Source organism: Bufo gargarizans, chromosome 6, assembly GCF_014858855.1.
Source record: "Bufo gargarizans isolate SCDJY-AF-19 chromosome 6, ASM1485885v1, whole genome shotgun sequence".
Classification (NCBI taxonomy): domain Eukaryota; kingdom Metazoa; phylum Chordata; class Amphibia; order Anura; family Bufonidae; genus Bufo; species Bufo gargarizans.
Window position 1 is genome coordinate 330,318,959 of NC_058085.1, and position 12,461 is coordinate 330,331,419.

General features: G+C 44.8%; 1 protein-coding gene across 3 annotated transcripts in view; it reads left to right on the plus strand.

The window, feature by feature from the left end:
• Nucleotides 1-1,347: 1,347 nt before the first annotated feature.
• Nucleotides 1,348-12,461, plus strand: part of LOC122939885 (alpha-2-macroglobulin-like) — a 191,167-nt gene continuing 180,053 nt past the window's right edge. For all 3 annotated transcript variants that reach the window (XM_044296070.1, XM_044296071.1, XM_044296072.1), the window contains exon 1: nucleotides 1,348-1,486. In XM_044296070.1, coding sequence (XP_044152005.1) covers nucleotides 1,428-1,486 — 59 coding nt within the window. In that variant the 5' untranslated portion in view covers nucleotides 1,348-1,427. The remainder of the gene's footprint in view (nucleotides 1,487-12,461) is intronic.

Below are 12,461 nucleotides of genomic sequence, written 5' to 3' on the forward strand. Positions count from 1 at the left end.
AATGTAGTTCAAATTGAAATAACAATAAATAACAGTGTTGATAAACTAAAAAAAGGGTCTCGAGTAAAAACAATACAATTTTATACATAAATATATGGATCCCAGTTGATAATGCTATTCCTAAAAACCAATAATCTGTGAAATCTCCGATGGTTTAAAAGGAATCACACTAAGACAAGTGATAAAATGATCGACCAGATGCGATATTCGATATAAATATTCGAAAGTGGAATTAACTAGTAAAATTCAAAATAAGAAAATTCGATATGATAAAATTTCAGGTTTTTCAAGTGTTCAAACGATGTGCCAGGTACTATCCAATTTTTGCACAAATCGAGATCAACAGTCTTTTAAATGGACTTCGTGCCCTCGACGCGATATCCCTTCTTTGAAGATTAGGGTTCCGGTCTCAAGGGCTGTTTTGTTTAATTTAGAATTTCGCGCCAAGCCTCTAAACACACGTGGTCCTGTAATGACGCAGGATATCGTTCGTGCAGTAGAGGTTTCTTCTTAGGCGATTATATATTTCATGAGATGATGTCCATACCTGCCTCGTTCTGTCAATGTGCTTTCCAAATGGGGGTAGTACCAGACGCGTTTCGGGGTTTTAGAGCAGTGACCCCTTCATCAGTGATTAACATCCACCTTTATAGTGGTCAAAGTATGTGAAAAAACCTGGTTTGGAGTGGAATTTTTCGGATATCCCTGGATCTTGATTCTGATAATAAATGACTCCACAGTCTCTATAAAGCTCATAGAACAACTCACAATAACAGCTCACACACAGCCTTCATGGCCTGTGGCACAGGAACACATTGTAAGTGGTTAAAAAGCACTTGAAGAATACAGGGGGCCTTTTGTCCAGTCATGGAGCACTCCACCCAACAGACCCAAAAAACACAGCTGTCCAGTTCAATACCCTGGAAGTGATCTGCAATATTTTCTTTGCTGTAGGGACATTTCCAGTAATGTCACTAATCATGAGAAACACCAATAACTTCAGTCCAGTCACCTGTAAACATTGGACTGGTGACAGGACACAGAAATAGGCGGGGGGGAGGGGGAGTCAATGGACCAAGGATGATGAAGATATTATATTGAAAAGTCTTTTAGCATAGTACCATGGCCATCATCAACAACTGAGCAAAAGGAGTCCTCAAGATCTGTAGTTACAGATAGCTGGAATATTTGGGTTCAGCTATTATCTACAATGTTACTCAGCTATTACTCAGGAACTGGAAATGGAACAAAGCATATTCCTTTGTTTACTTATGTCCAAATCGTCCTATCTCTTCCACCCACCAAAAACCTTGAAGAGAACAACAAATATTTGTAATGCTTTGACATATGTCCAGGCCGTGTGCAGGAAATAGGATTTTGGACTTTTGGAATATATAGTCGTTGACACTGACGGCATCTTGTGAACAATGTTGTCGCTCACAGGACTGATCATAGTCATTTTCTATGGATTCTGCGATGCTAACTTGTAAGTACTACTGACCTACATTACCATGTGCCTCCATTTCAAATGGTGGTCTTTGCGTCAAACATCTACTATTGCTGTTTTCTGTTTATGGCGCTCCACCAGGCGACCGCTGAACCCTCGGGTCATTACAGAAACACTGTGTTCTTATTTGTAATATATGTATCAATGTATCAAACTGTATCAATGCCGTTTAATGTTCAGAGTGTTCTAATTTACCTGTAGTGGTTACAATGCTCCAACATTTTGATTCCTTGGGCTACCCAAGTGATTTTTGCATTATATTGTTTTTTCTTTTTTTGTTTTATGTTTTAATAAGGTTAAATTGTGCAAAAAGTAAAATAAAACATTTATTGATATTTCTTTAATTATTTATTTAACTAATTCAAACTCAAGTACATTGTGTAATGGGTTTCCATTTAGTTTTGTAAAAGTAAAAAATATATTTGTACTAAGTTGGCCAGTAAATAGAAGTCTAGAAAAAAATAAAAGTCGAGATTCTTCAGTGGTTGATACCTTTTAATGGTTAACTGAAAATATGTACTTAGGCCTCTTCATTAGTAGAGATGTCGCGAACATAAAATTTTCCGTTCGCGAATTTCTGCAAATGTTCGAGAACGGGCGAACCGCCATTGACTTCAATAGGCAGGCGAATTTTAAAACCAACAGGGACTTTTTCTAGCCACAGTACTGATGGAAAAGTTGTTTCAAGGGGACTAACACCTGGACTGTGGCATGCCGGAGGGGGATCCATGGCAAAACTCCCATGGAAAATTACATAGTTGACGCAGAGTTGGATTTTAATCCATAAAGGGCATAAATCACCTAACAATCCAAAATTTTTTGGAACAACGTGGTTTAAAACATCCAGTGTGTGTATACAATCAGGTATGATGTTGTATCGATCAGGTAGTGTAAGGGTTACGCCCGCTTCACAGACATTGACAGACCAAACTCCCCTTTTAATGCACCGCAAACTTCCCATTTGCACAAGGTTGGATACCAAGCTAGCCATGTCCCGTTGATGTCATTGAAAGTTTCTTTCTCCACCCAGCCACGTACAACACCAAGGGTCCCCGAAAGGTGAATTGAATTGATTTTTCGAATGGGGAGATGGTTAAAAAAAACGCTGGCTCCCTCCCCTTTGTTTGAATCCACGCCACGGTCACTGCGTCTGCGCCGTGCAATTTACTGTCACACCCGATATGAGTGGTATTTTCTGTAGTACTATTCTCATCAGTTTAATCCCTGTTATGTAACGTCCCCAATCTGGGGTCCATTTATTAAATTGATTTTTCGAACAGGGAGATGGTTAAAAAAAATGCTGACTCCCTCCCCTTTGTTTGAATCCACGCCACAGTCACTGCGTCTGCGCCGTGCAATTTACTGTCACACCCGATATGAGTAGTATTTTCTTTAGTACTATTCTCATCAGTTTAATCCCTGTTACGTCCCCTATCCGGGGACGTGTGTCGAATTGATTAATCATTGTCGAATTAACGACATCCTGAAATAATTTTGTTCTGAGCTCTGTACTTGCTTTGTATTGGAATTGAGGGGGATTTTTTAAATTGTCTGCATTATTTCTAATAAACTATTAAGAGACTTTATTATGATTTTTTATTTTATGTATTAAAACCCATACAACTTAAAAAAATAAAAAATAGAAAAAACATTTATATGAAAAATTATCCAGCCGATCGCTTTTAGTCTGATCATAATGAAGCAGCGGCCTTATCTGGGGTGTGGCAACATGGCCAACACACTCATAGAGGTGATGATCGCTTCATTGTGATACGCAAGCCCCTTCACCACAACAAGGTAACAACCATGAAGGGGAATTGACACATGTATGTGCCTTTTTTTTGTTTTGTTTTTGCAGCCACAGTGCAGCACTAGAGGCCAGAAAAATTAGGAATGTACACATGCCTGAAAAATTAGGTATTGTTGCAGCCGCTGCTGCTGAAAAATTGATGTTTTCCAGGCAGAAAGGTGACTAAAACATTGCTGCTTGAACCCTAGTTGGTGGCGGAGAATTCACGAAAGTATCCGGTATGCAGACATTAAATACAGCAGCGTGGGGAACATTATGAGGCCGAGGCAGGTCATCAGGCCTTTTGTTAGTCAAACGTATCCCCCACTGTCAGTCTCTTCGGGATCCATGCCTCATTCATCTTAATGAAGGTGAGGTAATCAACACTTTTTTGACCAAGGCGACTTCTTTTGTCAGTGACAATGCCTCCTGCTGCACTGAAGGTCCTTTCTGACAGGACACTTGAAGCGGGGCAGGCCAGAAGTTCTATCGCTAACTGGGATAGTTCAGGCCACAGGTCAAGCCTGCACACCCAGTAGTCAAGGGGTTCATCGCTCCTCAGAGTGTCGATATCTGCAGTTAAGGCAAGGTAGTCTGCTACCTGTCGGTCGAGTCGTTCTCTAAGCCTGGATCCTGAAGGGCTGTGGCGATGTGTAGGACTGAAAAAGCTCTGCATGTCCTCCATCAACAACACATCTGTAAAGCATCCTGTCCTTGCCGCCGTGGTCATGGTAGGAGGAGGATTACTTCCCCCTCTTCCCCTGTTAGATTCCCGTTGTGCTGTGACATCCCACTTATAAGCTGTGTAAAGCATATTTTTTAGTTTGGTTTTGAACTGCTGCATCCTTTCTGACTTCCGGTAATTTGGTAACATTTCCGCCACTTTCTGCTTATACCAGGGGTCTAGTAGCGTGGCCACCTAGTACAGGTCATTCTCCTTCATCCTTTTTATATGAGGGTCCCTCAACAGACATGACAGCATGAAAGACCCCATTTGCACAAGGTTGGATGCTACTCATTTCCCGTTCCTCCTCCTCACTGATGTCATTGACGGTCTGTTCTTCCCCCCAGCCACGTACAACACCACAGGTCCCAGATAGGTGACAACAACTAGCACCCTGGGATGTCTGCTGTGGATGGTCTTCCTCCTCCTCAAAGCCACATTCCTCCTCTGACTCCTCTTCCTCATACTCCTCTTGCAGCGTTGCCGCAGGTCCGGCAAGCTATGATGACAAGGCTGTTTCTGGTGGTGATGGTGACCACAACTCTTCCTCTTCCTCTTCACGCTCATCTACAGCCTGATCCAGCACTCTTCGCAGGGCACGCTCCAGGAAGAAAACAAATGGGCGCCCAGTAACGTGAAAAAAAAATTCCCAGCTCCACAGAGGCTGTCCTAGCACCCCGGTCATACAAATACTCGTTGGCGGCTTTTTCTTGTTGGAGCAGGCGGTCGAACATTAGGAGTGTTGAATTCCAACATGTCGGGCTGTCGCAAATCAAGTGCCTCACTGGCATGTTGCTTCGGCGCTGAATGTCTGAAAAGTGCGCCATGGCCGTGTAGGAATGGCCACACACCTTCCTGGCCTGCTTGAGGACGTCCTGTAAGCCTGGGTACTTAGACACAAAGCGTCAATGAAACGATGAGATTCAACACATGTGCCATGCACGGCACATGTGACAACTTGCCCAAATTCAATGCCGCCAACAAATTGCTTCCATTGTCACACACCACTTTGCCGATCTCCAGTTGGTGCGGGGTCAGCCACTGATCCACCTGTGCGTTCGGGGCGGACAGGAGTGCTGGTCCAGTGTGGCTCTCTGCTTTCAGGCAAGTCAACCCCAAGACAGCGTGACACTGTCGTATCCGAGATGTGAAATAGCCCCTGGGGAGCTGGGGGGATTCAGTTGATGTGCAGCCAGACGCCGCAGCAGAAGACCGCAGCAGAAGAGGACTCAGCCGAAGAGGTTATGGAAGAGGATGGAGTAGAGGAGGTGGCAGTAGGCCTGCCTGCAAGTCATGGCGGTGTCACCAACTCCGCTGCAGAGCCACGCATTCCATGCTTGGCAGCCATCAGCAGGTTGACCCAATGCGCAGTGTAGGTGATATACCTGCCCTGACCGTGGTTTGCAGACCAGGTATCAGTGGTCAGATGGACCCTTGCCCCAACACTGTATGCCAGAGATGCCATGACTTCCTTCTCAATTACTGAGTAGAGGTTTGGGATTGCCTTATTTGAAAAAAAAAATTGTCCGGGTACCTTTCACTGTGGTGTCCCAATAGCGACAAATTTTTTGAAGGCCTCAGACTCCACCAGCTGGTATGGTAAAAGCTGGCGGGCTAAGCGTTCCGTCAAGCCATCTCTCAGACGCCGGGCAAGGGGGTGACTCTGTGACATTGGCTTCTTACGCTCAAACATTTCCTTTACAGACACCTGACTGTGGGCAGATGAGATAGAACTGTTCAAGGTGAGAGGAAGAGTGGCGGGTGGTTGAGAGGGGGCAAGGAGGACAGCAGTGGTTGACGTGGCTGAAGATGCTGGACCAGGAGGAGGATGGTGGCTTTGAGCTTGTGTGCTGCTTCTACTCGTCATCATGTGTTGATCCCATAGGCGTTTGTGATGTGCGATCATGTGCCTTCGCAAAGTTGTACCTAGGTGGGTGTTGGATTTCCCACGACTCAGTTTCTTTTGGCACAGGTTGCAAATGGCATCGCTGTTGTCAGAGGCAGACACACAAAAAAAATGCCACACTGCTGAGATTTGCAATGACGGCATTCTGGTGGTGGCAACAGCATGCATTGATTGGTGTGCTGTCTGGCTGACCCCGGGTGCCGATACATGCTGTCTGACTGTGCCACTAGCACCTTGCGACGACCTCCCCCTGCTTCCAACTCGTCTCCTCCTTCTAAAATTTCCCCCTCTTCTTCTTCTCTTCGAGCAGGAACCCACGTGGCATCCACGGACACATCGTCATCATCAACCACTTCACTTGTATCTGACACCTCAGCAAAGGAAGCAGCAGCGGGTACAACATCATCATCATCATCATCATCACACTGTACGTCCATGTGTGTAATGCTGCCTGACTGAGACATATCCCTGTTATCTAGATCCCCTGGCAATAATGGTTGCGCATCACTAATTTCATACAACTGATGTGTAAATAACTCCTCTGAGGGATCAAGTGAAGCGGCTGTGGTGGCTGTGGTGGTAGTGGTGGTGGTGGCGTTGGGCGGGAGAGTGGTTACCAAAGCTGAGCTGGAGGAGGATGGTGCGTCAAGGTTCTTAGCGGAAGCTGTTGAAAATTGGGTGACCTGTGTAAGCCAGTCAACTATTTTCTCAGAATTTTTTGGGTTCAGGGTACGTGGCCTCTGAACACTGGGCATTATTCCAGGGCCAGTGGAAATCACAGCACCACGACCACGATGGCCCCTGCGGGGTGGCCTGCCTCTGCCTGACATTTTTTTTTAGATAAGTGGTTTATGAGTGCAAGGTACTGTGCCACCCTATATAAGTGGTGGGCAGTGGGCACAGTACAGTCTGTGTGGGCCTGACACACACAGGCTTGCAATTTGCAAAAGTGATAAAATCACAAAAAAAAATGTATAGATTTTTTTTTATCTGCAAGGTATTTGAGTGAATGACACCCTGTAACGGTATGAGTGGAGGCCTAGCCACTAGCCAGTATACAGTATGTGTAGGCCTGACAAACACGGGCTTGCAAATGTTATTATATGACAGAAAAATGTTAAATAGATTTTTTTTTATCTGCAAGGTATTTGAGTGAATGACACCCTGTAACGGTATGAGTGGAGGCCTAGCCACTAGCCAGTATACAGTCTGTGTGGGCCTGACACACACGGGCTTGCAAATGTGATTATGTCACAGAAAAATATTAAATAGATTTTTTTTTTATCTGCAAGGTATTTTCTGTCACACCCTGTATGAATGGTGTGCAGTGCACACAGTGCTGTCTGTGACTGAGCCTGCAGCCTCTCACACACGGGCAGCCAGGCAACTGCAATATAGATATATATATATATATATATATTTAAAAAAAGCACACTGATGTACCAGTACCAGCTTTTTGGGGTGCTGTCAGGACGCTGTCCTTACAGCAGATGAGTCTGTGGACACAGAACAATGCCCTAGCTAACGCTTTCCCTAGTGATCAGCAGCAGCAGCACTCTCCCTCCTCTCACTGTGAATACAGCTTCCGAATGAATCTAAATGGATGCTGTCCAGGAGGTGGGAGGGTCTGGGCGGGAGGGTCTGCTGCTGATTGGCTGGAATGTGTCTGCTGACTGTGAGGTACAGGGTCAAAGTTTACTCAATGAGGATGTATAGGGGGCGGACCGAACATCGCATATTCGCCGGGTAATAGTTCGGGACATCACTATTCATCAGGCATCTGAGGGACACATTCCTTAAAGAGGACCTGCCACCAAAAAAAGCAATGCAATCTGAAAGCACAATGTTATAAAGTAGGAGAAGCTGAGCAGAATGGTGTATACAGTATTTATTTTGGGGGAAAGATTCATCAAAACCTATAATTTATAGATTTTTATGTCTTTTTTGTTCACCTCCTGTAAACAGAATCAGTACAGGACTGAGGAGTTATCAGCGATTGATAGTATTGGGTGGATACGTGTGCATAGAGAGATAGCTGTCAGTCACTGATAGCACCTCCTCCCTGTACCAATAGGCATTCACAGGGAGTGGGAAAAGCAAAGCTATAAATGTCTAAATTACGGGTTTTATTGAATTTTCTCCTGCTCTATAAGGGTACTTTCAGACTAGCATTGTTGGATTCCGGCAGGCAGTTCTGTTGCCGGAACTGCCTGCCGGATCTGGAAATCCACATGCAAACGAATATCATTTGTTTCCATATCCGTCTGACAAATGCATTGAAATACCGGATCCGTCTCTCCGGTGTCATCCAGAAAAAACAGATCTGCTATATATATTTTTATCACATTTTTAAAGGTCTGCGCATGTTCAGACTGGAAAACCGGATCCGTCAATGCGGCAATTTCCTGAATACTTGGTACCGGATCCGGCATTAATACATTTTAATGGAAATTAATGCCGGATCCAGCAAGTGTTCCGGAATTTTGTGCTGTATTTTGCTGTATTTTCTCCGGCCAAATTCCGTAAAAGGGACAGACATCCTGATGCTTACTGAGCGGATTGCTTTCCATACAGAATGCATTAGGACCAAACTGATGCATTTTATTTCCGGTATTGAGCCCCTATGACGGAACTCAGTACCGGAAAACTTTAACGCTAGTGTGAAAGTAGCCTAACACGGTGCTTTCAGATTGAATTGCATTTTATGGTGACCAATCCTCTGAGATGTACGGTAGAAGGATATAAATCCATGAGACATATTCAGTGTGTCAAAGGTTGTTATGAGCTTGTATTCCCAGATCTACCACATTTGGTGTGGCACAGGTGAAGGTACCTGGGGTCTTGCAGTTCTGATGAGTACTGGCGATCTATACCTTGTCAGTGATCATTATGTATAAACAGGTCTTACATTTGGTCTGTTTGCAGGGGAATGTTCCTGTTGTTGGAGAGGACAGTGGTTTCTGACAATGATGTTTTTTAAGATTAGGGGCCTGTCTATAGCACAGAAGTAGCGGATATGGAAATATGGATTTTGGAAGCGGTCATCTTTTTGTAGTATTGGATGTAGTCTTCGAGCAACCCTTCTTAGAATTTCCAGATTGGGGTGTAGGTTACAACAGGTACCCGACAATTTTCTTGTTTTGTTTTGTATTGTAGCTCACTTATTGGTAATCTGGTGGCCCTGCAATTTGGTTTTCCACTGTAATTGGATAGTATCCCGACTAGAAATGTGTTTTTAAGTATTCCAAGGTGTTCATCCCTGAGGCCTATTTAGTCTACAAAGTTAGCAATTTTGTCATCATTTAGTTTTTGTTATTTTATGTACAGTTTTGTGTACAGTTTCAGGTGAGTGGGTCAGGTATATATATGTATATATGTAAAAAAATATATATAAATGCCATATTTTTTGCTTTATAAGATGCACCCACCTAAAAAAAAAAGGGAATACTAGAATAGAATACTATTATGGAAGTGCTCAATAGTATGCATTAGGTGCGGGGAGCGAAGTGCTGCGGGTACTCACCCTTCACCCTCCCTGGTCTTCTTTCTTGGGGCCGTGCTGCACTGTCCTGACCACGTACAGCGTCATGACGTAGTGTGTGCACTATAACCTGACACTGCACGCAGCACGGTAACAATGCAGCACTAGCCAGAGAACACAAGGGAGCATGACTTCTACAGAGACCTCCGGGCCTAGAGAGGAGCAGCAGAGGAGGAGAGGTAAGGGCAGTTATTTATTTTATCACTTAATTGGGGTCTCATGGGGGTCTGGCATGGAAGTTTGATCTGAGGTCTCATAGGGGTCTCATATGGAGGTCTTATGGAGATCTGACATGGAGGTATGACATGGAGACTTGATAAGAGTCTGACATGAAGGTCTAATAGAGGACTGACATGGAGGTCTAATAGGGGTCTAATCTGAGGTCTGATGTAAGGTTCCTGAAATGGGATCTGATCTGAGGATTTGATATTGGAATCTGATCTGAGGATTTGATATTGCGGTCTGATTTAAGGATCTGATATGAGGCCTAATGAAATTTTTTTTTCTTCTTATTTTACTCTTCTAAAACCTGGGGTGCATCTTATCATCAGGTGCATCTTATAAAGCAAACAATATGGTATTTATTTATAGTGCAATTTTGGCACTGTAACTAGGGAATCCATAGGCTGTGAAAAGTCAAAGCTGATCTGGGTCCATGTAGAGGGCACTCGGCAGCAAAGTAATTGGTCACAAGATGGCCAGGTTCAATTAAGGCAGTGAAATACTTTCAGTGGAGCCTACGCAACTGCTATGGGACCATGGGAAGGGGGCCTAGCGCTGAACTTATTCCCGATGTGAAAACACATGCAGCTCAGTGCAAAGAGATGATTACAGCTTCCATTTCGGTCAATTGTAACTGCATAAATTCCTATGCACTGAGCTGCAGACAGCCAGCTTTGCAATAGAAGGGAAGCAGGAGATGTATCATTGTATTTATGCCAATTTTCTGGTGTAAAATATGGTGTTTAGAATGAGCGCAGTAGTTATGAAGCACTGCCACTTGCATTGCCTGGGAATGATTGGCGCAAGTGTACTGGAAAAATAGGTGGGGCAGGAGGATCCATAATAAGTTTTCCGATCGGGCCCCATAACATCTGTGTATGCTCCTGATTAGGGAGCATACACAAAGGCAAACTTTGGAATTTTACGGGCTGCATCAAAAGGTGCCACATAATGACCCCATGTTCACAGCATTGTCAAAACTTCTAAACACTTGAGTTTTGGCCACAGTGACTTAAAAAACACATTAGGGGTAGAGTTGAGCGGACACCTGGATGTTCGGGTTCGAGAAGTTCGGCCGAACATCCCGTAAATGTTCGGGTTCAGGATCCGAACCGGATCCGAACTTCGTCCCGAACCCCATTGAAGACAATAGGGACCCGAACTTTTCGGCACTAAAAAGGCTGTAAAACAGCCCAGGAAAGAGCTAGAAGGCTGCAAAAGGCAGCAACATGTAGGTAAATCCCCTGCAAACAAATGTGGATAGGGAAATGAATAAAAATAAAAATAAAATAAATAAAAATAACCAATATCAATTGGAGAGAGGTCCCATAGCAGAGAATCAGGCTTCACGTCAGCCACCACTGCAACAGTCCATTGGCATATATTTAGGCCCCGGCACCCAGGCAGAGGAGAGAGGTCCCGTAACAGAGAATCTGGCTTCATGTCAGCAGAGAATCAGTCTGCATGTCATAGCAGAGAATCAGGCTTCACGTCAGCCACCACTGCAACAGTCCATTGTCATATATTTAGGCCCAGCACCCAGGCAGAGGAGAGAGGTTCCGTAACAGAGAATCTGGCTTCACGTCACCCAACATTGGAACAGTCCATTGGCATATATTTAGGCCCAGGCACCCAGGCCGAGGAGAGAGGTCCCGTAACAGAGAATCTGGCTTCATATCAGCAGAGAATCATTCTGCATGTCATAGCAGAGAATCAGGCTTCACGTCATACACCACTGCAACAGTCCATTGTCATATATTTAGGCCCAGCACCCAGGCAGAGGAGAGAGGTTCCGTAACAGAGAATCTGGCTTCACGTCACCAACATTGGAACAGTCCATTGGCATATATTTAGGCCCAGGCACTCAGGCAGAGGAGAGAGGTCCCGTAACAGAGAATCTGGCTTCATATCAGCAGAGAATCAGTCTGCATGTCATAGCAGAGAATCAGGCTTCACGTCAGCCACCACTGCAACAGTCCATTGTCATATATTTAGGCCCAGCACCCAGGCAGAGGAGAGAGGTCCCGTAACAGAGAATCTGGCTTCATGTCAGCAGAAAATCAGTCTGCATGTCATAGCAGAGAATCAGGCTTCACGTCACCCAACATTGGAACAGTCCATTGGCATATATTTAGGCCCAGGCACCCAGGCAGAGGAGAGAGGTCCCGTAACAGAGAATCTGGCTTCATGTCAGCAGAGAATCAGTCTGCATGTCATAGCAGAGAATCAGGCTTCACGTCAGCCACCACTGCAACAGTCCATTGTCATATATTTAGGCCCAGCACCCAGGCAGAGGAGAGAGGTCCCGTAACAGAGAATCTGGCTTCATGTCAGCAGAGAATCAGTCTGCATGTCATAGCAGAGAATCAGGCTTCACGTCAGCCAGCACTGCAACAGTACATCGTCATATATTTAGGCCCAGCACCCAGGCAGAGGAGAGAGGTCCCGTAACAGAGAATCTGGCTTCATGTCAGCAGAGAATCAGTCTGCATGTCATAGCAGAGAATCAGGCTTCACGTCACCCACCACTGCAACAGTCCATTGTCATATATTTAGGCCCAGCACCCAGGCAGAGGAGAGAGGTCCCGTAACAGAGAATCTGGCTTCATGTCAGCAGAGAATCAGTCTGCATGTCATAGCAGAGAATCAGGCTTCACGTCAGCCACCACTGTAACAGTCCATTGTCATATATTTAGGCCCAGCACCCAGGCAGAGGAGAGAGGTTCCGTAACAGAGAATCTGGCTTCATGTCAGCAGAGAATCAGTCTGCAT